The 27,944-nt window shown below is 43.9% G+C and overlaps 1 protein-coding gene across 3 annotated transcripts in view; it reads right to left on the bottom strand.

The window, feature by feature from the left end:
- Positions 1-13,612, bottom strand: part of LOC127568437 (fasciculation and elongation protein zeta-2-like) — a 120,203-nt gene extending 106,591 nt beyond the window's left edge. For 2 of the 3 annotated variants that reach the window (XM_052012164.1, XM_052012165.1), the window contains exon 1: positions 13,163-13,525. In XM_052012164.1, coding sequence (XP_051868124.1) covers positions 13,163-13,494 — 332 coding nt within the window. In that variant the 5' untranslated portion in view covers positions 13,495-13,525. Of the gene's footprint in view, positions 1-13,162 lie in introns of all 3 variants that reach the window. The other variant, XM_052012166.1, reaches the window with a different exon arrangement.
- Positions 13,613-27,944: the final 14,332 nt, after the last annotated feature.

Consider the following 27,944-nt stretch of genomic DNA (forward strand, 5'->3'; position numbering starts at 1 on the left):
GAAAAGAAACTGACAGAGTCCAGTCCTCAACTGTGACTTGATAAAAAAAACAGTAACTGGCTCTAAAATGAAGACATTTAATCCTAATCCTATGTGAGATATTTCCATTGTCATATCCTGTGCTTCCAGAACATTAATAACAATAATAAATCCATCTGCTTTTTTATTACATCTCCTACTTTGTCTAGTAGGAATTGCCAATTCAATTGTAATGAGGTACACAGGGTCATTACAATTGTCCTGGAGGAAGCCAGAAGCTCTCACAACTCTACACTACAGAATAAACATTAGAAACTCAGTTAAAATGTCCCAGCAAGAATTCTAAGCCAGCTTCTGTTTTACACTTATTTACATGTACATCAGGGGAGATGTAATCAAGACCATTTTACTGCTATTTAAGAAAAATGAATGCCATAAATATTTTAAGACTTCTGAAAAGTACATTTATCAACTTCCATATAAAATGTCAAAGTAGTAACTAGGGTAATTTAGGATGGGGAACATTCTAAAGAATCAAAGTTTAAAATATGCCTATTACTCTATCAATATAAATTACTAGAAGACAGATTGCCCATGGAATGATCAACAGCATGTAACTAGCTGCTGGAAACAAATGAAAATCAGAAACTACATTTGCTGGATATCTGAAATAAAAACAGAAAATGCTGGTTCCATATTGCAAAGTAGACAAATGCATCAGTCAAGATGGATTGATCAAGACCCATTCACAGTTAGATGATGAATGAGAAGGCTGTTGGGCAAGATACATAGAAAACCAACTGCTCTTCTTTAAATGTAACACAAACTTTGTTCATTTCAACTACTAAATTAACTTATTAAATCCATAAGGATGATCCCCTTTCACTTCACCTCTGAAAAGTTTGTTAATATAACAGTAATTTTCCTGACAAAGATAAAAGAGGAGGCTATTTACTAACTCTGGCCTGCAAACAGTCCAAGAATAGTTAACTTTCTCTGTTCTTCCCAGAGGAGAATATTGCAAAACCACAGACTTATAGATCATGACAAGCAAGGCAACATTTCCTGACCATGTCACATAGTCATATATCATTGAAATGAAGTATGCCACCTATTGGGTTGAAAAATTCTTTAAACAAAATTCATACATTTCAACTTGAAATACTGTGCATGGAATCAGATTTGTCAGTTTTTTTTGAATTTAGTCACTTTGTATTTCATTTACTGTCTCTCTCCAAATGAGATTAGTACCCTCAGATTAAAATCAGTAGGAATAATGAAAGAGATTTCAACAGTGAACAAGTTTAGCCATCAAAATGGTGCAAGTACAGCCAAGTAGTGCTAAGCAGTGCAAGTAGCCGTTAGCCCCTTGCTCTACTCTCTATACAGACAGGTGGCGATGAGTCGGCATACAGGAGTGAGATAGGACACCTGGTTGAGTTATGTCACAACAACCTCTTGCTCAACGTCAGTAAAACTAAAGAACTGATCATTGACTTGAGGGAGGGGAAGGAGGGCGAACATGCGCCAGTCTACATTGGCGATTCAGTGTTGGATAGGGTCAGCAGCTTTAGATTCCCAGGCGTTAACATATCAGATGACCTGCCCAAGACAGGTCATCTGATATGTTAAGACAAGGAAGGCACGCCAGCATCTCTACTTTCTTAGAAGGTTAAGGAGGTTCAGCATGTCACCAAACACTCTTTAATATAAAACTTCTACAGATATACTGTTGAAGGTATCCTAACTGGTTGCATCATGGTCTGGTACAGCAATTCGAATGTGCAGAAACACAAGAAGCTGCAGAGAGTAGTGAACTCAGCCCCATACATCATGGGCACATCCTTCCCCATCATTGAAAGTATCTACGAGGCGCTGCCTCATTAAGGCAGCATCTATCGTCAAAGATCCCCACGATTTGGGCCATGCCACCTTTTCAGTGCTACCATCAGGCAGAAGATACAGAAACCAGAATCCAACACCACCATGTTCAAAAAACAGCAACTTCCCTTCAACCATTTGGTTCTTGAGCCGTCAGCCTCCAATGCACCTGAACCCAAAGTCACTGTTGAGGACACAAGATCAGTCTTCCAGAGAGTGAACTCACAGAAAACATTTGGCCCAGATGGTGTCCCTGGCCATGTGCTTAGATATTGTGCTGATCAGCTGGCGGGAGTATTTGCAGACATTTTTAACCTCTCCCTGCTTCAATGTGAGGTGCCCAGCTGCTTTAAGAAGACCACTATCATCCCAGTACCTAAGAAAAACAAGGTGACATTCCTCAATGACAATCGACTAGTGGCTCTGACATCCACCATCATGAAGTGCTTCGAGAGGCTGGTCATGGCACGCATTAACTCCAGCCTCCCAGAAAACCTCGACCCACTGCAATTCGTCTACCGCCAAAATAGGTCCACGGCAGATGCCATCTCCATGGCCCTACACATCTCTGGAGTATCTGGACAGTAAAGACACCTACGTTAGACTTGTTTATTGACTACAGCTCCGCCCTCAATACTATAATTCCAAGCAAATTCATCACCAAACTCAGACCTGGGACTCAACACCTCCCTTTGCAACTGGATTGTTGACTTCCTGACCAACAGACCACAATCAGCAAGGATAGACAGAAAGGATAGAGCTTAGTGACATGGTGTCATGACAAAACAATGTCAATGTTAACAAAACAAGAGAGCTGGTCATGGACTTCAGGAAGGGGGGCAGTGTACATGCTCCTGTCTACATCAATGGTGCTGAAGTTGAGAGATTCAAGTTCATAGGAGTGAACATCACCAATACCCTGTCCTGGTCCACCACACAGACTCCACAGCCAACAAAGTTCACCAGTGCCTCTACTTCCTCAGGAAGCTAAAGAAATTTGGCATATCCCCTTTGACACTCACCAACTTTTATCAACGCAACATAGAAAGCATCCTACCCGGATGCATCATAGCTTGGTCTGGCAACTGCTCTGCCCATGACCGCAAGAAACTGCAGAGAGTTGTGGATACAGCTCAGCATATCATGGAAACCAGCCTCCCCTCCATGGACTCTGTCTATACTTCTTGCTGCCTTGGTAAAGCAGTCAGCATAGTCAAAGACCCCACCCATCCCAGACATTCTCTCTTCTCCCCTATCCCATCAGGCAGAAGATACAAAAGCCTGAAAGCACGTACCATCAGACTCAAGGACAGCTTCTATCCTGCTGTTATGACTATTGAAATGGTTCCCTAGTACGATAAGATTGACTCTTGACCTCACAATCTAACTTGTTATGACTTGCACCTTATTGTCTACCTGCACAGCACTTCTTCTGTAGCTGTGAAACTTTGTTTTATCCTGTACTACCTCAGTGCACTGTGTAATGAATTGATCTGTATGAATGATATGCAAAACAAGTTTTTCACTGTATCTCAGTACAAGTGACAATAATAAACCAATTCCAACCCTAATCACTACCTCAGTACAGCAACACTATTACCATCTTGCACTTCAATGGACTTTGGCTTGCTGTTCTAATTGTGTTCTTTCTTGTATACTTTTGTATAACTTATGTGCAGTTTATGTTTCCCTTGTGAATATTGTCTCTCTAATCTTATGTGCCTGCGATGCTGCTGCAAGTAGGTTTTTTCATTGCACCTGTGTATACATGTACTCATACATATGACAATAAACTCACCTTGACTTGAGACACTGGATTTTTTTTTAAATCTATTTACTTTTTGGAACCTGGCTGTCACTGGCATGGCCAACTTTATTGCCCATTTCTAAATGTACATGAGGTGGTGATGATAGGTCACCACCTTAAACCACTGCAGTCCTAATGAAGATGCTCTAATAAGGCTGGTGGATAGGAGTTCCAATATTTAAACAAGCAACAATGAAGGAACAATGATAAGTTTGAGTTAGGATTGTCAGTTACTTGGAGCAATCCTGCAAGCGATGGTGTTCCTAAGTACCTGTTATCCTTATGTTTCTTGGCAGGTGCTGTTGGAGTAGCCTAGGCAAAGAATGGTATTACTTTTTGTAGATGGTATACACTGTACTGGTGATGGAGGTTTAAGGTAATTGATGGGGTACCAATCAAACCAGCTGCTTTGTCTAGTTGATGTTGAGTTACTTAAGTGTTGTTGGAGCTGCATTCATCCAAACAAGTGGAGAGCATGCCACCATGCTCCTAACTTGTGCCTGTAGACAACTGAAAGGCTTTGAGGTATCAGGAAGCAAGTCATTTGCTGCAGGATACCTTGGCTTTGACCTGTTCTTGTAGGCATGATATTTACATCCCTGGTCCAGTTGAGATTTCCAGTCAATCCTGACCCCTCTCCAACTCCTGCTCCCCACCCCTTTCCCCTATTGCCAGGAGGGGATACAATGATAATAGCTTAAAATGTCACGAGTAGGTGGTTAGATGCTTCTTATCACCCAATACCCAAATGTTGTCTTGGTCTTGTTGCATTGAGGCATGAATTGCTTCATTTTGTGGTGCGTTGCTAATGAAAATGAATTCTGCAATCATCAGCCAACATACCTACTTCTGAATTTACAATGGAAAGCACATCCTTGATGAAGCAGCTGAAAATGATTGGATCTAAGACACAGTCCTGAAGGAACCCTCACAACAATATTCTCGGGATCAGGATGACTGCTCTCCCAAAATGTGGTAAGCAAGCTGAATAGCTCAAATATTTACTAAAGGTGATGGATTCTACCTAAACCACTACAGTCCTTCTGATGAAGATACTCTAACAAGTTTTGAGAGTATGAATTCCCAATAATTCAACTCTAAAAATAAAAAATAGTCCATAATCATAGTTCAAAATATGTTAAGAGAAAAAACCTATCATGTCAAATAAAGTTTTCAAGGAAAATCAAGCTAAATGAATTTTGCCATGCAGGGCATCCAGATGTATGCCAATATAGCTCCATTCTCCAATTTTGGAAATAAAATTGGAGTGCCTTGTTGAGGTGAGAAAGCGTGCAACTTCTCTGTCATATAATCACTAACAGGGTTTCACAAATCCATTTTAGCATTGAGTAATCACCAGCAGCACTGGCTCCTAATCTGGACTCCATAAAGTCTACAGGAGACTATTTTCATTAAAATAATTTTTAATATTAATGATTTTTTCAATGAAACTTCTGCAGGTTCCTTCTTCTTGGTCACAGTATATATTTTTTTTAAATTTTTATATCAGAAAACTCTCAATTCTTCTCCCATGCCATACTTCAATTGAGACAGGAGGGAGATAGCTTATTAACTTCAATGAATGCAAGCCTATGCCAAATAAGGGATGCCAATACAGTTAGGATACATTAACACTGCACCAGTTGGCACTTCTTCACATAAGGCACTACCCGCTCCAACCCTCCTGTGATGTGGATGCCAAGATCTCACTTTTCTGCAGAAAATTGTTGCGGACAAAGTTCTGCTCTTTAGGCACCACAAAAGCACTCATGAAATTTATTGCAACCAAAATGATCTCCAAGTCAATATACACAGTTTAAATTATTTTAAAAATTCAATTGGAATTAAGGTAAAAGTTAACAAAGAAAAACATTAAAATCAATTGATACCGCCCAGGTTTATATCGTATATGCAGCATAAAGCAGAGTACTTTCCATTGGATAGCAAGAGAAGCACATAAATGTGACTGGGAGTTTTGCCAAAGAGATGGGTCTTGGGAAAGCTTTTGGGGTGAAGAGAAAGAAAAGACTGGAAGATTTTGGCATAAATTGTTCAAGATTTTTCAATTCATATTTAAATTAAAAAACTTGAAAGTAAAACTGATTTGAGACTTATGATTACAATGCACCACTATAGTACAGGTACATTGGTTATAAGCATAATAGACAAAAATAATTACATCGAATATAAAAAATACTTAACAAAGATGATAGATCTTCAAAGTCTCACCCTCCAAGTGACATCTCACACACAGCAATTTCTCAAGAACAGCAAAGTAATGACCAGATAGTCTCTTTTACTAGAGTAGGGGAATATAAATTGGTAAACTGGTTTATTATTGTCACATGTTCCAAAGTACAGTGAAAAAAACGTGTTTTGCATGCCATCCATGCAGATCATTCATCACATCAGTACATCGAGGTAGTACAACGGAAAAGCAATAACAGAATGCAGAATAAAGTGTTACAGTTGCAGAGAAAGTGCAGTGCAGGCCGAAAATAAGGTGCAAGGGCCATGATGAGGCAATTAAGAGATCAAGAGTTCATCTTTGTTGTACAAGAAGTCTGTTCATGAGTCTTATAACAGTGGGACAGAAGCTGTCCTTCAGTCTGGTGGTACGTGCTTTCAGGCTTTTGTATCTTCTACCTTATGGGAGGGGAGAGAAGAGAGAATGACCAGGATGGGAGGGCTCTTTGATTAGGTTGGCTGCTTTATCGAGGCAGCATAAAGAAACTGTCAAGACATTAGGGATAATTCAGTTTTCCTTTAAATTCTTAGATATCTACCGAAAAGCCTTGGTTTATTCAGTCACTTGAAAGATTGTCCCTCTGTCAGTGGAACACCTCTGCAATAGCCTTCTATCTTGAACTCCTTGCCAGTCAGGGAACTTTAAGGAGAATGACAAAGAGAGAGAGAAAACAAGCTCCTGTAGAAGAACTGACAGAAGAAAACCACAGAAATGCATCTGTATTTGCAGCACTTTGTTTCACACAACAGCAATCATAAGGAGCAAATGCCAAGCTAAATTCACCTGCTGCAGTATTGCGGCACCCTTAGTTTCTAGCTCCAAGCAAATTATTTCTTTCATGATAGCACCTAAATATTATAGGATTTCATAAATCATTTCAGGAAGGTTTGGACAAATTTAATAAAAACAGATCTAATAAAAGGTGTCAACTGCAGCCTGTGAATGCAAACCTTCAAGCCTTCCCTAGCTGTGATCTAGTACAAAATTCAGACAGTGATCCCTGCCCTTTTACATGCTTCTGAAACTTGGACTACATAAGCAGGCACAAGCACTGGAAAGATATCACCAATGCTGATTCTGCAAAATCTTCGAAATCCACTGAAAGAACAAAGTCAATGCCTTTCCCCAGGCCAACAATCGCAGCATTGGAAAGCTAAATATACAAAGTTGGCTCTGTTGGGCAAGCCATGGCATTCACATGCCTAACACCAGACTCCTAAAAAAAATCAACCTCAAAGTAGTGTGCATCTACCCTGGGAAGAAGTTATTAGGTGGACAGAGGAAATGATTTCAACGATGTTCTCAAAGCCTCCTTTTAAAAAAAAGCAACATTCTAACTTCCTCCTGGGAATCCCTGGCCCATGAGAGCCCTAAGTAGAGAAGGAACACAGAACATAGAATTATACTACATAAACAGGCCCTTCAGCCCACAACGTCTGTGCCAAACATGACATCAATTTAAACTAATCCAATTTGCCTGCACATGTTCTATATCCCTCCATCCCCTGCCTGTTTATGTGCCTTTCTAAATGCTTCCTGAATGTTGCTATCGTGTTTCCACCACCTACATGTCCCAGACACCCACCACTCTCCATGTAAAAAATAACTTGCCTCACACATCTCCTTGAAACTTTCCCCCTTTCACCTTAAACCTATGCCCTTGAGTATTTGACAATTCCACCCTGGGAAAAAGACTATCTAGCCTATCTATGCCTTTCATAATTTTATATACAGGAAGTCCCCAGGTTACAAACGAATTCCATTTTTGAGACTGTTCGTAACCCAATTTTGTATGTAACTTGGAACAGTGTCCTCGCATGCGCACTTGGGCCGGGGATCACGGCCGCACATATGCATTTGGCCCGCGGTTCCCCGGCCGCATATGCGCACTTGTCCTGGGGTTGGGCCAAAGAAGGTCTACCACCGCCGTGGTATGATTGGGGGCCGGGCCCACTTATGAACCGACCACAAAGGTCGGTTCGTAAGTACAGGCGTTTGTAAGTCGGGGACTTCCTGTACTTCTATCAGGTCACTCCCTCAACTAAACTGCTCCAGAGAAAATAATCCAAGTTTATCCAACCTAATATTCTCTAGTCCAGGCAATATCCTGGTAAACCTCTTCTGAACCCTCTCCAAAGCCTCCACATCCTTCCTGTAATGCAGCAACCAGAACAGCACACAATACTCCAAATGTGGCCTAACCAGTTTTATACAGCTACAACATGACTTGCCAAATTTTACGCTTAATGTCCTGACCATAAGACATAGGAGTAGAATTAGGCCATTTGGCCCTTCGAGTCTGCTCTGCCACTCGATCATGGCTGATTTATTTTTCCCTCTCAACCCCATTCTCCTGCCTTCTCCCCATAACCTTTGATGCCCTCATCAAGAACCTATCAACCTTTGCTTTAAATATACCCAATTACTTAACTCCACAGCCTTCAGTGGGAATGTATTCCACAGATTCACCATCTAGCTAAAAAAATTGCTCCTCATCTCTGTTCTAAAGGAACATCCTTCTATTCTGAGGCTGTGCCCTCTGGTCCTAGACTCTCCCACTACTGGAAACATCCTCCCCACGTCCACTCTATCCAGGCCTTTCAATATTCAGTAGGTTTCAATGAGATCCCCCCCTCATCCTTCTAAACTCCATGAGTAACAGGCCCAAAGCCATCAAACATCATGTGTTAACCCTTTCATTCCCAGGATCATTCTTGTAAGCCTCCTCTGGACCTTCTCCAATGCCAGCACATCCTTCCTTAGATCTGGGGCCCAAAACTGCTCACAATACTCCAAATGTGGTCTGACCAACGCCTTAGCATTACATCCTTGCTTTTATATTCTAGTCCTCTCGAAATTAATGCTAACATTGCATTTGCCTACCTTACTACCAACTCAACCTGCAAGTATGTCGAGTTGGTAGTAAGGCAAGTATGCTGTATGCCTCCTTTTACTACCTTAACTCCATGAAAATGGCAACACTAGATATGGACCTGCACCCAAAGATTCCTCTGTACATCAATGCTCCCAAGGGTCCTGCCATTTACTGTATACATTCCTCTTTCATTTGATTACCAAAGTGCAACGCCTCACACTTCTTTAGACTCCATCTGCCATTACTCTGCTCATATTTCCAACTGATCTACATCCCGCTGTATCCTTTGACAACCTTCATCACTATCCACAACTCCACCAATTTTTGTGTCATCTGCAAACTTACTCATCACCCCACCTATAATTTTGTCCAAATAATTTATTTATATACATCACAAACAACAAGGGTCCCAGCATAGATCCCTACAGAACACCACTGTTACAGATCTCCGGTCGGAATAATACCCGTCTATCACTACCCTCTTTCTTCTATCGCCAAACAAATTTTGAATCCAATCTACCAAGCCTCCATAGATCGCATATGCCTTAATCTTCTGGATCAGCCTACCATGAGACCTTTTTAAATGCTTTACTCAAGTACATATAGACAAAATCCACTGTCTCACCCTCATCAATCAGCTGGGATAATACGAAGAACCTCAAACCCAAGCACCAAGAGCACATGGAAGACCAGCATATACAGTAGAAGGTGCACACCAGCTCACAATCAAACCATCCACCCTTCCCATCAGACACTTCCTCGCCTATCCATGGAAGATTCTGTAGTTCCGACAATAGCCTTAGCAGTCACACTAGAAGCCAAAGAACCAGACTGGAAGCAAGTCATCTTTGATCCCAAAGAATAATCTATGAAGATCAGAATCAGGTTTATTATCACTGACTTATATGTCATGAAATTTGTTGTTTTGTGGCAGCAGTACAGTGCAAAGACATAAAATTACTATTTATTTATTTTGTAATTTATAAACAGTGCAAGAAAAAGGAATAAAGAGGTAGTGTTCATGGATTGTTCAGAAATCTGGAGGAGGGGAAGAGGCTGTTCATAAATCATTGAGTGTGGGTCTTTAGGCTCCTGTACCTCCTCCCCGATGGTAGTAATGAGAACAGGGTACGTCCTGGATTGTGAGGGACCTTAGTGATGGATGCCGACTTCTTGAGGCACTGGCTCTTGAAGACGTCCTTGACAGTGGGGAGAATTGTGCCCATGATGGAGCTGGCTGAATCTATGACCCTCTGCAGCCTCCTGCAATCCCGTGCATTGAAGCCTCAGTACCAGGCAGTGATGCAACCAGTCAGAATGCTCTCCACCGTACATCTATAGAAATTTGCAAGAGTCTTTGGTGACATACCAAATCTCCTCAAACTCCTAATGAAGTAGAGTCACTGGCATGCCTTCTTCGTGGTTGCATCAATATGTTGGGCCCAGGATAGATCCTCCGAGATGCTGACGCCCAGGAACTTGAAGCTGCTCATCCTTTCCATTGCTGACCCCTCAACGAGGACTGGTGTGTGTTCTCCTGATTTCCCCTTCCTGAAGTCCACAATCAATTCCTTTGATTTGCTGATGGTGAGTGCGAGGTTGTTGTTGTGACATCACTCAACCAGCCCATCTATCTCACACCTATATGCCTCCTCATCGCCATCTGAGATTCTACCAACAACAGTGGTGTCATCGGCAAATTTACAGGTGACGTTTGACCTGCACTTGGCCACAAAGTCATGAGTGCAGAGAGAGTAGATGACGACAAACTCAGCATCATTTTGCTGCTGCATCTGCAGGAAATTATGGCACTTCGGTATAGACCTGCAGCTAAGAATTTCTCAGGTGCTGGTAAGATGGCATGCAAAAACTTTGGTATTGAGTTCGATTGGAAGGATTCCACGATTTACAGGTAATAAACCCAAATTTTGTAAAAGAGCAAGCATGCAAAATCAAGTTTTACATTAATAAAACTTATATGCTCATTCCACCTGAAAAGCCACATTAATCTTTAAATGACTTTGATACTGCTATAAATCATAGCATCAACAAAACTACTGGATACATTTCTCTTAAATGTGATGATCAAGTGCTGATACAGTACTACTATGTTGCTGGAACTCACTTAAATAAGGCAGAACATGCAAACTACACTTGCTGTATTCTCACCTATGGACATGGAATTATTTAAGCAGAGCTTGGTGCAATGGCAAATGTTCATACATAAAATGATGAACTCAGCTAAGTTGAATATTCATTTTACAAAAAACTAAGCAAATTCACATGGTCAAATGTGAAGCAAGATTAAAAAAAGTGAATTCTCTCTTTTTCCATAAAGAGGGTGTTATAAATGAACTATAATTAAAAGAGAAAATGCCTCAGTAAAATGGAAGATTTGATGTGCACACAGATAATGTTGTTCACACCTCTGGAATAGAAGAGACAGGGAGGAGCATGAAAAATAAATGTAAAAAAACAAAGAAAAAAAAGGGGAAACCCAAGTACAGACTAGAAGGGAAGTTACACAGTTCCTTCCATAATTTAAGATTTTAAAATATTATCAAAGGTACTTGAAGTGAAGGTTGGTTCCAATATACATTTCCTTTTAACAAGAATATTATTGCATAGAATTTTTAAGGAAATACTTATAAATAGAAAGTGTCTGATTATACATATACTATATGATAGGGAACGAGACAAAAAGCTGGAAATCTAAAATAAAAACAGAAATAATCAGGTCAGTTCTGATGAAAAGTCATTGACCTGAAATGTTACCACTGCTTCTTTCTGCAGAGATGGTGTATGACTTCCTGAATATTTCCAATATTTTGTTTTTATTTTCTAAGAAAAAGCTACCTGGATTAGATGGGCTAGCGACCTATTTCAATGGCCTCTGTGCCACAACAACTATGATTCTATGAGAAATTAAACATACATTTATATTCTGCAGTTAGGCATTGGATTTTAAAATACTAGAAATGACACTTGTATAAATGAATAAACCTAATTCATAATTTGAAAACTTTTATGATACCTCTCTACAATATTAATAAAGCCAGAGTCATAATGCTCCAACATTTTGCTTGCAATACACAACCAGGACTAATTCACTTTAAAATAAAGGTATTTAGCAGTTACAATAGTAATAGACTTTACTCAGTAGCTTCCAAAATAACCTAAACAATATTAACAACTCAATGCATTATGCTTTGTTGTTTACATGATTGCTATCTGCACAATGGTTAATAAAATTTAGTAACAATATTTTCATTTTAAAAATGCCATATTGCTACTGGCTACGCAGAGATCCCAGCAATAACAAAAAATGAACTTGCATACAAGATTTCAGGCTCACTGTTTAGTACACAAGGCTACTAATTTTGAAATGAGCAACATGGGTTTCTAAATTCAAAAGTATCTACAACAGCCTGCCTTATTTGGACTTTTCACAGCCTGCCTTATTTGGACTTTTCAGGAGTAAAACTAGTAACTCAGAATTTTAGCTATCTGTTGGCTCCATGATAAAATATTGCCACACAAGATCATATTACCTGCAGTACAGTGCATGCAACTTACTTAAAGAGCTATATCTCAGACCATTTTTGTATAGCAATATTAAAAGTTAGCTCCGCCTACACAGGGCAGCAGAGTAGCAGCTAGTAGAGCCACTGCCTCACAGCGCCAGAGACCTGGGTTCAATCCTAACCCAAGGTGCCGTCTCTGTGGATTCCACACACTCTGCTTGTAACTGTGTGGATTTCCTCATTGGTACTCCAGTTACCTCCCACATCCCAAAGACCTTCAGGTCGGTGGGTTAATTGACCACTGTAAATTGCCCCTGTGTGAGTGAGTGGTAGAATCGGGGGTGCGAGCTTATGAGAATGTGGGGAGAATTAAAAAGTGGCATTAACGTAGGAGTAGTGCAAATGCGTGGCTGATAGACAGTGCAGACTTAATGGGCCAAAGGGCCTGTTTCTGTGCAGCATCTATAACATCTTGCAAGCCCTCAACCTATCCAGTGTTGTCAATGTTAGAATTTTACATTGCAGGCAGCGAATAGCCTTGTATAAATAGTTTTGTTACAATGGGAAGTATGCATTCATGAAGACCTGCTGGAAACGTGAAATGCAACAAAATAGAAAGGGACACTGCAGTTCTCCCAGCATGTGGAAAAGATTTGCAGAGGGGAAAGCCGACCCCGCAAGCAGAAGGCGTTGGTGCAATGGGAAGTGACTCAGGAAGCCGGGACCACAAGTGTGGAGGACAAAGTTTGCATCAATTCAGATTCACTGGGCGGACGCAACGGCGGGTCCACCCGAGACAAACATTCCGGCACACGGACCCCTTGGCAACCCCCCGGCCCCGTACTCACTCGTCGTCTCTCATGATGCTCTCCTCGGAGATGGGCTTGATCGGTGCAATGTTCTCCGTGTTGGTGTTGTAGTTCCGGAAACACACGGTCAGCTTCTCGTCGAAGTCATTGACCAGGTCCTCCATCGACTTGAAGCTGCCTATTTCGCCGGAGAAGTTGTCGAGCTCGGCGAAATCTTCCAGGCTCTGCTCCAGCGTCCCGGTGCCGCTGGCCGGGACCGGGGCCGCAACGCCGTTGGAGTTGACCTGGTCCAGTTTGAAACTGCCCGAGGGCGCCTTGAACTCGTAGAAATCCTGCCAGTCCTCGTCGAACTGCGCCAAGGGAGCCGCCATGGCCGCGGCACTCGGACCGCCCGCCCGTCCGCCCGACGGTTCGTCCGCCCGTCCCCCGCCGGCGCGCGCGCTCACCCACTGGCAGCCGCCAGCGTGCGCGTCGCCTCCCAGTTACGCCGTGACCTCACACTGAACGGACCGGGACGGCAGGGCAGGGCGCGCGTCCCGCCCCCAACCAACCAAGCGTGCCCACGTGACCGACCCCAACGCCTGCCCGGGCGGGAACCAAAGGGCGCGCTGGAAACGCGGGCATTCGGCCCCTCGGAACTAACCCAGCACGGTCAAAATGAAGGCAGGCCGTGCTGACCTGAAACGTTAACCCCACTTCTATTCGAGCAAATGATGACTGACCTGCTGCGTGCTTCCAGCATTTTCTATTTCTTTAACAAAAAAGCAAAATTCATGTTTACAGCATTTGCATTTATAGAGCAATACAGCACGGATACAGGCCCTTCGGCCCAACAAGTCCATGCCCACTACCTTGTCCACCTAGCTAGTTCTAATTTCCTGCGTTTTAAGTTTTTATTTACCTCCTTATTCAAAGTCAGTCCATCCTGGGACGGAGCATTTAAGTTATGAGCAGAGACTGAATAGGCTGGGGAAACAAACGACTACAGGACTGAAGAAGGGTCCTGACCCAAAATGTTGACTGCCTGCTTTTCTCCATAGATGCTGCCTGGCCTGCTGAGTTCCTCCAGTATCATCGTGTTTTTCATCTGAATAGGCTGTTTTCCCTGGAGCAGAGGCAGCTGAGAGGGTGACTTAAAAGTATATAAAATTACCGGAGGGAAAGATAGGGTAGATGATAAGAATATATTCCCCATGGATTGCACTGTCTAAAACAAGACAGTATAGATATAGATAAGATTTCTTTATTAGTCACATGTACATCAAAACACACAGTGAAATGCATCTTTTGTGTAGAGTGTTCTGGGGGCAGCCTGCAAATGTCACCACGCTTCCAGCGCCAACATAGCATGCCCAAAAATTCCTAACCCATACGTCTTTGGAATGTGGGAGGAAACCCATGCAGACACAGGGAGAACGTACAAACTCCTTACAGACAGCAGCCGGAATTGAACCTGGGTCACTGGCACTGTAAAGTGTTACGCTAAGATAGAGGTAGGTTTAGATGGGAGTTGAGGGGGAATTTTTTTTCCCCGCTAGTAGGTTCACACTGCCTGAGAGGGTGGTGGAGGCAGTGACTCAACATTTAAGAAGCACCAAGACAATCACTTGGATCACCAAGGCATAAAAGGCTATGGACCTAATGCAAGAAAATGGAAATGGGTATAGATAAGTACAATGGTCAGCATGGACATGATGAGCCAAAGGCCCTGTTTCTGTGCTCTATGACTTAGTGCCAAACCTGCACCTCAAGCCCATTTTCTTGACTGATCCCCCTATCCTCTAATTCACTTAGTGTCCAACAATTTCAACATTGGAAGACAAAGCATCCACGGCCCTCTAAACTAAACAATTTATGATCATCTGTAATAATAACAAAGGATTTCTCAGCTCTGTTGTAACTGGCTGGTCCTTTATTCTGAGATCAGTTTGAACTTCCCCAGCAGAGGAAACATCTTTGCAGCATCTAATCTATCAATCCATCACAAATCCTATACCACCTCTGATTCTTCAAAGCAGAAGTTTGGGCATGTAATCTCTTATTGAACAATCATCTGATATTAATCTAGTGTATCTGCACTGCACTAATTCCAAGGTAAATGTATCTTTCTTTAGAAATGAAACAAATAGTGGAATGGCGAAGCAGGTCAGGCAGCATCTATGGATACAGAAACAGAAATGTTTAGGTTGATGATTTTTTCAAATTCATTAGAGTCATACAACACAGAAACAGGCCTTTTGGACCACTATGTCCATGTTGACCATCAAGTAACCATCTACAGTAATCACATTTCCCAGCCCTTGGTCCGTAACCTATATCTTGGTGATTCAAGTGTTCGTCTAGATACTTTTAACATGGTGTGCTCTGCCACCACTTAGGCAGCGCATTCCAAATTCCAACCATGCTCTGGGTGAAAAGAAATATTCCTCATAACCCCTCTAAATCTCTTAACCTTACCCTAAACCTATGCCCTCTGCTATGGGGTAAAGTCTACCCTATCTGCATCCCTCATAATATTGTATACCTTTCATGTGCCCCTCCCCCGCCACCATCCAAAAAAACCCAGACTATCCAGTCTTTCCTCTTAACTGAAATGCTCCATCACAGGCGAATCTCCTCTGCACGGACTGTCTACACTTCTCGCTGTCTCGTAAAGCAGCCAACATAATTAAAGACCCCTCCCACCCTGGACATTCTCTCTTCTCCCCCCACCCATCGAGCAGAAGATACAAAAGCCTGAAAGCACGTACCACCAGGCTTAAGGACAGCTTCTATCCAGCTGTTATAAGACTATTGAACAGTCCCCTTGTATGATAAGATGGACTTTTGACCTCACAATCCACCTCATTATGGCCTTACACCTTATTTGTCTGCTTGCACTGCACTCTCTCTGTAACTGTAACACTTTATTCTGCATTCTGTTACTGTTTTCCCTTGTGCTACCTCAATGCAATGATGTGATGAAATGATGTGTATGGATGGCATGCAAAACAAAGTTTTTCATTGTACCTCTGTACATGTGAAAATAATAAACCAATTTAGGACCACTGCTTTTCCTGAAATACATTAACACAGGAAGGTGGTAGTCTTTATTTCCTATGATATAGTATTGGAAATCTGAAACAAAGATAAATATGATTTGATACAGAAAATAATTTTTAAATTTTCAAACTACACCAAACTTATAAGCTCTGAAGGCAGTGATGACTACATATCTGCTTCAGGAAAAAAAAATTCAGCCTGAACACAACCTAATCAGAGCCAATCCAAACTCAACCCAATCCTAACTACATATTATTTTTCCAAACCTGACCAGAGCATTGCCATAAATGTAGCAATCTTAAAACTTACTATTGATTTGTTTGGAGATGAAACTAAATATTAATCAAAAATAGTGACACTTGTGGCTATACCAAGTCAATCAACTCAACAAACAAACTGCAGCATGGCTTGGTCTTATCCCACCCAGACTTGAATGCCTTTTTTTACAGAATATGCACCCTTCTTGAGAGGTACAGAGGGCACAGATTTCAGGTGAATGGCGAAAGAAAGGCAAGTATGGGTAGCTGCATTGTTCACACAGAGTGGAGACTGGACATAAAGAATCCTATCTGGCTTAGGTCAGGTAGCCAAGTTTGAACACAGAGGAGAGCAATCAGAGTTAGGCCACTCAGCTCTTCACTCCGCTATTTAATAAAATCATGGCTGATCTGATGGTAACCTTAGTTCTGCATCATACCCTTGCTTAAAAGAACCTATTTACCTCAGCCTTAAAAAATATTCACAGACTCTACTTCCATCACCCCTTGAGGAAGAGACACAGACTTCGCTGATAAAACAAATTGCCTCATATTTAAACTGTACCGCTCATTCTAGATTCTCCCACAACAGGAAACATCATTTCCACATCCACCCTACCAAGACTCTTCAGGATCTTAAATGGTTCAAGCACGTCCTCTTTCATTCTTCTAAACGCCAGTGGTTACAAGATTAAACTATCCAACCTTCCCTCATAAGACAATTTACCTATATCAGGTATTAGTCCAATAAACCTTCTCTGACATGCTTCCAATGCATTAGAATCTTTTTGTAAATAAAAGCAGCATCGTACATAGTTCTTCAGATGTGTTCTCACTAACCCCATAACCTTTCGCATTCAGAACTTAACCTTCCAACTTTTGTATTCATATACCTGTAAGAAATAGTGCAAGTAGTACACATCTTTAATTGTCCAAAACAACATAACCAGTAAAAAAAGGTCAGAGTTCATGTTGTAGCAAGTAATAGAATAATTGGTGGTCCTCTATACCACACCTCTGAGGGCATGCTTCCAAGGAACAGAACATTGTACAACCATCGGTGAAAATCTCCATTTCTGACTTTATAGAGTGTAGTAGTCAGAGAGATACAGCATGGAAACAGACCTTTCAGCCCACCAACTCTGGCCAACCATCAAATACCCACTACTACACAACTACTACCCTAACCCACATTCCCATCAACTTCCACCCACCAAATCCTACCAGTTATCTACACACTAAGGGTAATTTTACAGTGGTCAAATAACCTACCAACCTGCATATTTTTAGTATGTGGAAGGAAACCAAAATACCCAGAGGAAACCCACGCTGTCACAGAGAGAACTTGAAAACTCCACACAGACAGAACCGAAGATTGGGATTGAACCTGGGTCACTGGAGCTGTGAGGTAGCGGCTCTCCTAGCTGTGCCACTGTGCCATCCTTTGATGAAAGAAAGATCATTGATGAAGCAACTGAAGATGACTGATCCTAGGAAACTATGCTGGGGAAATCCTACGGTGATATCCTAGGGCTGCGGTGGTTGTCTTCTAACAAACATAACCAGCTACCTCAGTGCGCGGTATGACTCCAACCTCTGGAAGGTCAAGTCTTTAATGCTCACTTTACCCGATCTGATTGTTACTTCACCTCCCAATAACCTTTCAAACCCTTGCTCATTAAGATTCTATCCAACTCTGCTGTAGAAATACACAAAGGTTTTACTTCAACTACCCTTTGTGTCCCTTATAGAGAAACTCTCATTTCTGATTTAAATGGGCAAACCCTTATTTTTAAGCAAGAACCACAAATTTTAGATTCTCCAATAAGAAGAAACGTTGTTTCCCCCAACACCCTCTTCCCCCACCCACCCAGCCAGTCCAAACCAGTCAGCATTTTATCTGTTTCAACCAAGTCCCCTCTCACTTTTCTAACAGATACAATCCTTGACTATTCAGCCTTTCCTCATTAGAAGGCCACCCATTTCAGGTCCTGATACTGGGTCTCAACCTAAAATGTTGCCATCTCTTTACCTCCACTGATGCTGCCTGACCCGCTGAGTTCCTCCAGCAATCTTTTTTTGCCCATTTCAGGTATTTCTAGCAAGCCTTCTCTGCCCAAATAATTAATATGAATTAATAAAAGCAACAGTCTGAGTACCAACACCTGTTGAACTCTACAGTAAACTTCCCTCTCGTCTTAAAAGCAAACCTTCCTCACATGTAGATTTTTAAAATATTTTCTTGTGACAGAGAAGGGAGTCATTTGGTCCATCAACTGTGCTGACTCTCAGAGCAATCCCATCAGTCCCATTCCCCACTATTTCACTATAACTTATTCTCTCCATGTGCCCATCAAACCCCCTGCCCCCATCCACCTACACTCGGGGTAAATTCCAGTAGCCAATATACTTACCAACCAGTACATCTGTGGGAGAAAGCTGGAGCACACAGGGGAAACCATGCAATCACAGGAAGAACATGCATATTCCATACAGACAGCATCAGAAGTCAGGACTGAAACCAAGTCACTGGAGCTGTGAGGCAGAAGATTACCTGCCGTGCCTTTCACCCTTGACCCTCTATTTTCTGTTTCTTTACCGATTTTCTATCCATGCTGAGTAACCCTTTTATTCCATGGCCCTCAATCTTGACAACAAGCCTACTTTGTGGCACTTTATCAAATGCCTTTTGGAAGTCTGTATTTATCTCATCAACCACATCTCCCTTAACGACTTTCTGTTACTTCAGACAAACACTGTCAGGTTAGGTACATATGATTTGCCTGTGACAAATCCACACTGGCTTTCTCTAATCAATCCACACTTGTCCAAGAAATTGCTAATTCTGCCTCTGATTATTGTTTTCAGAATTTTCCTCACTACCTTGGTTAAACTGACAGATCTGTGATGACTGGGTCTATCATAAAGTCATAGAGTTGTACAGCAAAGAAGCATGACCGTCAGTCCACCACATCTATATTAGTCCTTTTTGCCTGTATTAATTCCATATCCCTCTACATCCTGGTCCCTGCATGATTTTTGCAACAAGGATGTAACATTTGCAATTCTCCATCCTCAGATGCCATCCATGAATCTACAGATGTTTGGAACGTTATGACTGGGTCCCTGCAATTTCTATCATTATTTATCTCAGTAAATCTAAAGTGAATCCCATTTGGACCAGGAGGTTTATCCACTTTAAATTCAGGTAGCCATTCCAATATCTCCTCCTTAAGAATTTTTGGCCCACCCAGAACTTCAGAGAGCTTGTCCTTTGGTGACACTTTAGAAACATATTTTTCTGAGGTGAAAAATTACGCAATATTCTCATTTAGAAGAGCTATGCCCTTTGTATCCCTGAGTAAGTTCCATTTATGGTTTCCAATTACAACCCTTCCCTATGTGTCTTCTATGTGTGTCCAGAACAGCAATGTAATCATATGTTAATGTTGCAAAATAAGAAGTCTTTACCATCAGAAATAAGCCTCAGACCTCACAGTGTCACAATGTTGAGCAAAGATCAAGCTCACAGAGAACCCAAATGCAGCACGCTTGTACAAGACTGGAGTCAGGATGCTTCCTCAGAACCAAACACAGGGAGCAACTGGAAGGAGTCTTGCCTCAGGAATCAGAGGTGGAGTCCCAACACAAAAGCTGGATATCCTAAGAAGAACAGTGAAACCTGGACTACTCTAGAGCTGACAACTCTAAGCAACCAGAAGACAAAGTATACCCAAAGGTTGACCAATATTCTGGCAACTAGTTCTAGAGAAACCCGGGTACTTATGCTAGGCCCCTGATGGGGCTCAGGTGTGTGTCGTTATGCAATTAGTCATGCAGGGAATCCATATGCTGCCCAACAAGGCATCATCAATGGAGCTGAATCGAGGCCAGTACTTGGAACCATGACAGTACCCCCCTGCCCCTTAATGGGAGCCTACAGGCGACCCACTGGGCTTACCTGGATGGTTCTGATGGAATTCCTGAATGAGGGAGGGGTCCAAAATGAAGGACTGAGGAACCCAGGAACCCTCCCAATCCACCAAGTACTGCAGGCCCCTACCCCGGCGGCCTATATCCAGTAACCGCCAGTATGCTGGGTGGTTGTCAACAATCCGGGGGGGGTGGCAGGGGAGCCTTGGCTGGAGGGCACAATGGACTGCTAGCCACTGGCTTCACCTGAGACACATGGAAGGTGGGATGTACCTTCAGAGTCATAGGCAATTTGAGCCGGACCGTTGTGGGATTGACGATCCGCTCAATTTCAAACTGTCCCAAGAAACGAGGAGCCAGTTTCTTGGGCTCGTCCTTGAGAGGGATGTCCTTGGCCGAGAGCCAAACCTTCTGCCCAGGCTGGTACACTGGCGCGGGAATCAGCCAACAATCAGCGAATCTCTGGTTGCGGTCAGCAGTCCAGTGCAGGGCCGCGCGTGTGTCCTCCTAGACCTTGCTGCAACGGCGGAGATGGTCCTGAACTGAGGGCACAGAGATGTCCCCTTCATGGATGGAGAACAGAGGGGGTTGGTAACTGAGTGAGCATTCAAAGGGGGATCTTCCAGTGGCAGTGCAGACTAGAGAGTTGTGGGTGTACTCAACCCAAGCGAGATGGGTGCTCCATGTCGAAGGGTTGTTCGCCATTATGCAACGTAGCACTGTTTCCAAATCTTGATTTGCCCGTTTTGTTTGGCCGTTCGTCTGTGGATGTAAACCGGACGATAGGCTTACAGATGTTCTAAGGGCCCGACAAAAAGACCTCCATACTGCAGAGACTAACTGGGGACCCCGGTCGGAGACAATGTCTGCAGGGATTCCGTGGAGGCAGAAGACGTGTTGGACGACCAGGTCGGCTATCTCCTGAGCAGTTGGGAGTTTGGGAAGGGCCTCAAAATGCACTGCTTTGGAAAAGCGGTATACTATGGTGAGAACAGCAGTGTTCCCGTGAGAAGGGGACAGTCCTGTGACAAAATCCAGGGCGATATGGGACCACGGACAGCTAGGTGTGGGTAAGGGATGAAGCAGTCCAGCCGGTGGTCAGTGGGAGGCTTTTCCACGGGTGCAGGCAGAACAGGCAGAGACAAAGGAACAGGTATCAGTGTCCATGGAGGGCCACCAGAAGTGCTTCTTCAAGAGAAAAAGGGTCCTGTCAATCCCTGGATGGCAGGCAAAACGAGAAGAATGTCCCCACTGCAGAACCTGAGACCACACAGGCTCTGGTACAAAAAGGTGGTTGGGTGGTCCGTTGCCTGGGTCAGGTTGGGTCTGTTGGGCTTCCTTCACTGCAGCCTCGATCTCCCAGGTGAGGGCGGCCACCACACAGGACCGGGGAAGGATGATCCTCCTCGGTGGTGTATTGTCGGGAGAGAGCATCAGGCTTCCTGTTCTTGGACCCCGGACGATATGTTAGCGTAAACCAGAACCTGCCAAAGAATAATGCCCACCGTGCTTGACGGGAATTCAGGCGTTTCGCAGTTCGTATATATTCCAGGTTCCTGTGGTCTATCCAAACAATAAACAGATGTTCCACTCCCTCGAGCCAGTACCTCCACTCCTCTAATGCAAGCTTGACTGCTAGTAACTCCCGGTTCCCCACGTCATAGTTACGTTCGGTAGGGGACAACCGGCGAGAAAAAAGGCACAGGGGTGCAGTCTCTGATCCAAACCGGAGCGTTGAGAGAGGACCGCTCCCACCCCGGAGTCAGAGGCGTCAACCTCCACAACAAATTGGAGGGAGGGGTCTGGTAGGACCAGATAGGAGAGGACGTGAAGCGTTTCTTCAGGTCCGAGAACGCCAGGTCAGTTTCGGGATTCCACAGAAAAGGGGTCTTAGGTGAAGTAAGTCAAGTAAGGGGTGCCGTCACCCAACTATAATCCCTAATGAAGTGGCGATAGAAATGTGCAAACCCCAGAAACAGTTGGAGTTGATTGCGCATCGTGGGTTGAGGCCACTCCACCACTGTCGGATCTTCTTGGGATCTGCCCTTACTTGTCTGCTCTCAATGATGTATCCTAAGAAGCTGACGGAGGGAACATGAAATTCACATTTCTCGGCCTTGACAAAGAGCTTGTTCTCCCAAAGCCTCTGGAGAACCTGACAGACATGCTGGGTGTGTTCCTGGAGACTACTAGAGAAGATCAGGATGTCATCTAGATAGACAAACACAAATCGATTCATGAAGTCTCGTAGGACATCATTGATCACAAGATCACAAGATCACAAGACAAGGGAGCAGAAGCAGGCCATTTGGCCCATCGAGTCTGCTCCAAGGAAAGGGAAAATAGAAGTGAGAAATGGGGAATGGGGGAAAGAAAAAAAAAGAAAAAAAACCTATTCTAATCCCAATTTCGGCCTTATCCCCATATCCCTTGATATCCTGACTATTTAGATATCTATCTATCTCCTCCTTGAACGCCCCCACTGATCTGGCCTCCACTGCTGTACGTGGCAAGGAGTTCCACAAATTCACCACCCTCTGGCTAAAGAAATTTTTCCTCATCTCTGTTTTGAACCTGTACCCTCTAATTCTAAGATTGTGCCCTCTGGTCCTGGACTCACCCACCAAGGGAAACAGCCTAGCCACATCTACTCTGTCCTTTCCTATCAATATTTTAAATGTTGCTATGAGGTCCCCTCTCATTCTTCTGTACTCCAGCGAGTACAGTCCAAGAGCTGACAAACGGTCCTCATACGTAAGCCCTTTCACTCGTAAATCTCCTCTGAACCCTCTCCAACGTCAACACATCCTTCCTAAGATGCGGGGCCCAAAACGGCGCACAATATTCCAAATGAGGCCTCACTAGTGCCCCATAGAGCCTCATCAACACTTCCTTACTTTTATACACTATACCTCTTGAAATGAATGCCAACATAGCATTCGCTTCCTTTACCACCGATCCAACCTGGTGGTTAACCTTTAAGGTATCCTGCACGAGTACCCCCAAGTCCCTTTGTACTTCCGTGCTTTGGATTTTCTCTCCTCCTAGATAATAATCTGCCCGCTTATTTCTGCTTCCAAAGTGTACAACGGCACATTTCTCAACATTGAATCTCATCTGCCATTTCCTTGCCCATTCTCCTAAACTGTCTAGGTCCCTCTGCAACCTTCCTATCTCTTCAATACTCCCTACTCCTCCCCCTATCTTGGTGTCATCCGCAAACTTAGCCACGAAACCATTTATTCCATCATCCAAATCGTTAATGTACAAGGTAAAAAGGAGCAGTCCCAACACTGACCCCTGCGGCACACCACTAGTAACCGGTAGCCAACCAGAACGAGATCCTTTTATTTCCACTCTTTGCTTCCTGTCAACCAGCCAATGCTCCACCCATTCTGTTATCTTACCCATAATTCCATGACCTCTCATCTTATTAATCAGTCTCTTGTGAGGCGCCTTATCAAAGGCCTTTTGAAAGTCTAAATACACAACATCTACCACCTCTCCCTTATCCATCCTACCTGTGATTTCTTCAAAAACCTCCAATAGGTTGGTCAGGCAGGATCTTCCCTTCACAAAACCATGTTGGCTAGGACCTATCTTGCCTTGCGCCTCTAGGTATTCCGTAACCCCATCCTTGAGGATAGATTCCAATAACTTTCCTACCACTGACATCAGACTAATAGGTCTGTAATTTCCTTTATGCTGCCTCCCACCTTTCTTACACAACGGAACTACATTTGCGACCCTCCAGTCCTCCGGAACCATGCCGGAATCTATCAATTTCTGGAAAATTATCGCCAATGCCTCCGCTATCTCTAAAGCCACCTCCTTCAGAACCCGGGGATGCATCTCATCCGGTCTGGGAGACTTATCAGTCTTTAGCCCATTTAGTTTTCCTAGCACCTTCTCCCTAGTAATCTTAACTGAATTCAGTTCCATTTTGTGAGACTAAGACCGATGCAAAATATTCATTCAGTTCCTCTGCCATCTCTCTATCGTCCATTATAATAGCTCCTGCACCGTTATCAATTGGTCCTATATCAACCCATGTCTCTCTTTTACACTTTATGTATTTAAAAAAACTCTTAGTATCCTTTCGAATGTTATCCGCCAACTTCCTTTCATAATTCATCTTTTCTTTCCTAATGACCTTCTTAGTTTCTCTCTGCAGGTTTTTAAAAGCTTCCCAGTCTTCTGTTTTCCCACTAATTTTTGCTTCTTTGTACGCCGTCGCTTTTGCTTTTATTTTAGCCTTTACCTCTCTCGTTATCCACATTTGTGCCTTTTTTCCATTCAAAATCTTCTTTTTTCTTGGAATATATCTATCCTGCAATTTCCTTATTTCCTGTAGAAATTCCTTCCATTTCTCCTCTGCCGTCCCTCCAGCCAGCTTACTCTTCCAATCAATTAGGGCCAACTCCTCTCTCATACCATTGTAATTTCCTTTGTTCCACTGAAATATCGATACACCAGTTATCAGTTTCTCCTTCTCAAACTTGAAACTGAACTTAATCATATTGTGATCACTGGTTCCCAGTGGTTCCTTTACCTTTAGTTCCCTAATCACCTCCGGTCCATTACACAGCACCCAATCCAAAACAGCTGATCCCCTGGTGGGCTCTTCAACAAGTTGCTCTAGAAAAACGTCCCTTAGACATTCCACAAACTCCCTTTCCTGAGCACTACCGCCATTCTGGATTTCCCAGTCCACCTTCATGTTAAAATCTCCCATAATTATCTTCACATTGTCATTCTGGCATGCTTTTTCTATCTCAAACTGCAACTTACCGTCCACTTGCTGACTGCTATTAGGGGGCCTATATATGACTGCTACTATTGTCCTTTTACCCTTGCTATTCCTTAGCTCCACCCACAAGGATTCCACCTCCTCTGACCCAATATCCTTCCTTTCTATGGATTTTATATCACTACTAACCATCATGGCCACACCTCCCCCTCTGCCTACCTGCCTATCCCTCCTATACACTGTGTACCCCTGGACATTCAGTTCCCAATCACATCCATCATAAAGCCATGACTCGGTGATTGCCACAATGTCGTATTTATTAACCTGTAGTTGTGCCACTAGGTCATCTACTTTATTCCTAATGCTACGTGCATTTAAATATAGTACGTTTAGTCCGGTATCTGCTATTAATTTTGTTGTACTTCTATTGTTCAGCAGATTATCCTGGCTTTCCACCTGTCTATCCTTCTTACCATCTTCACTACATACTGCATTAGACATGTTCCTATATACCTCATCCCCTATCCTAACATTCTGTATCCTAACATCCTGACTTGTTGTACTTCTATTATTCAGCAAATTATCCTGACTTCTCACCTGCCTGTCCTTCTTGCCATCCTCATTGGACTTGTTTCTATAAACTTCCTGCCTTACCTTAGCATCTTGTAACCTAACATCCTGGTTTCCATCCCCCTGCCAGATCAGTTTAAACCCTCCCCTACAACTAAATTAAACATTCCCGCCAAGATATTGGAACCTTTGGAGTTTAGGTGCAATCCATCCTTAGCAAATAGGTCATGCCTCCCCCAAAAAAGGTCCCAATTATCCAAATATCTGAAGCCCTGCCCCCTGCACCAGTCACTCAGCCAGGCATTCATCTGCCAGAGCTTTCTATTCTTCCTATCATTGACACGTGGCACAGGTAGTAATCCTGAGATTACTACCCTTGAGGTCCTCCTTCTCAACCTTCTCCCCAATGCCTTGTATTCCTCCTTCAGGACCTCTTCTCTTTTTCTACCTATGTCATTGGTACCTACATGTACCAAGACTTCTGGCTGTTCACCCTCTCCCCTCAGAATATTCTGGACCCGGTCCGTGATATCCCGTACCCTGGCACCAGGGAGGCAACACACCATCCGGGACTCATTGTCGCTATCGCAGAATCTGCTATCCGTACCCCTTACTATAGAATCCCCAATAACCACTGCATTTCGCTTCCTCCGTTGGACCACAGTACCAGGCACGGCGCCAAGGTCCCGGTTGCTGAGGTCTTCCTCTATCAGGTCATCCTCTCCAACCGAATCTAAAATGAGATATCGGTTTTTGAGGGGGACCGCCACAGAGGTGCTGTCTACAAACTCTTTATAACTCCTGTCTATTTCCTGCTCGCTCTCCCTAACCAACCGCTCTTCCAAGCCCAATCAGGGCTTGGAAGATGGCGGGAGCATTGATAAGGCCGAATGGCATTACTAGGTATTCAAAGTGGCCGAGAGGGGTATTAAATGCTGTTTTCTGCTCATCTCCCTCCCTTATCCTGACCAGGTGGTAAGCACTTCGTAGGTCAAGTTTAGAGAATGTGGTGGCCCCGTAAAGAAGTTCAAATGCGGAATTGATGAGCGGCAGTGGATACTTCTTTCTGACGGTTATGTTATTGCGGCCCCAGTACACAATGCATGGACACAGTGAGCCGTCCTTCTTCCCCACAAAGAAGAACCCTGCGCCTACCTGGGAGATTCATTGAGGTACTCCTCCATGACCTCCGTCTCTGGCCGGGACAAGTTGTATAGCCGACTGGTAGGTAGCGGAGCCCTGGGGAGGATGTCGATTGCGCAATCATATAGCTGGTGAGGAGGCAGAGAAAGAGCCCCTTGTTTGCTAAATACTTGCCCCAGGTCGTGATACTCCGCTGGGACCCAGGACAAGTCTGGGGCTTCAGCGGCTGACGAACTAGCAGTAGCCTGTACTGGAGCGAGGGCCGACTGGAGACAAGTGGAATGGCAGAATGGACTCCAACTGACTATTCTGCCCGTCACTCAATCGAGGTGGGGATTGTGGCGGCTCAACCAAGGGTAGCCCAGGACCATCGGCGTCTGTGGGGAGGTTATCAGGTGGAAGTGGACCTGTTCCTGATAGTTTCCAGAGATCAACAATGACAGCGGATGTGTACGGTGCGTGACCCAAGTCAACAGTCTGCCATCTAGCGCCCGGAACTCTAGAGGGGCACTCAATGGCTCCCGAGGAATCCCGGCCCGGGAGGCTACGCCTTCATCCAACAGATTTCCCTTGGCGCCGGAGTCCACCAAGGCGGAGAAGGACAGGGACCTTTGGAGGTGTCTTATGGTAGCTGGGATCAGCATCTGGTTCTGGGAGGCCATAGGGAAAGTTGTCTGGCTCACCAGGATCCTCCACTCTACTGGTGAGTCCTCCCCTTTTGGCCGAAGGGGACAAGTGGTGAGAGAATGGCCAGGCTGGCCGCAATAGAGGCAATCCCCAGCTCTTAATCTCCGATGTTGCTTGGATGGAGAAAGGCAGTTCCATCCCAATTGCATTGGTTGATCTCCCGGCGTGGTGCAATCGTCTGGGTCGGAAGTGCCTCTAGGGGCGGAAGGAGAAGGAGCTGAGAGGCTCAGGTCAGGAGAGGCTGGGAAGGTGACCCGTGGGGGGAATGGAGGTGTCGGACAAACCATTCTCTCTCTCTGCCGTTCCTGGAGTCGGTTGTCCAGCCTGGTGGTTAGAGAGATCAATGCATCCAGGCTGGTTGTCTCATCCCGTGCTGCCAACTCATCCTTAATCCTGTTGCTGAGGCCTTGCCGAAAAACCCCATGGAGAGCCTCCCCAT

Source organism: Pristis pectinata, chromosome 3 (assembly GCF_009764475.1).
Source record: "Pristis pectinata isolate sPriPec2 chromosome 3, sPriPec2.1.pri, whole genome shotgun sequence".
NCBI classification, from domain to species: domain Eukaryota; kingdom Metazoa; phylum Chordata; class Chondrichthyes; order Rhinopristiformes; family Pristidae; genus Pristis; species Pristis pectinata.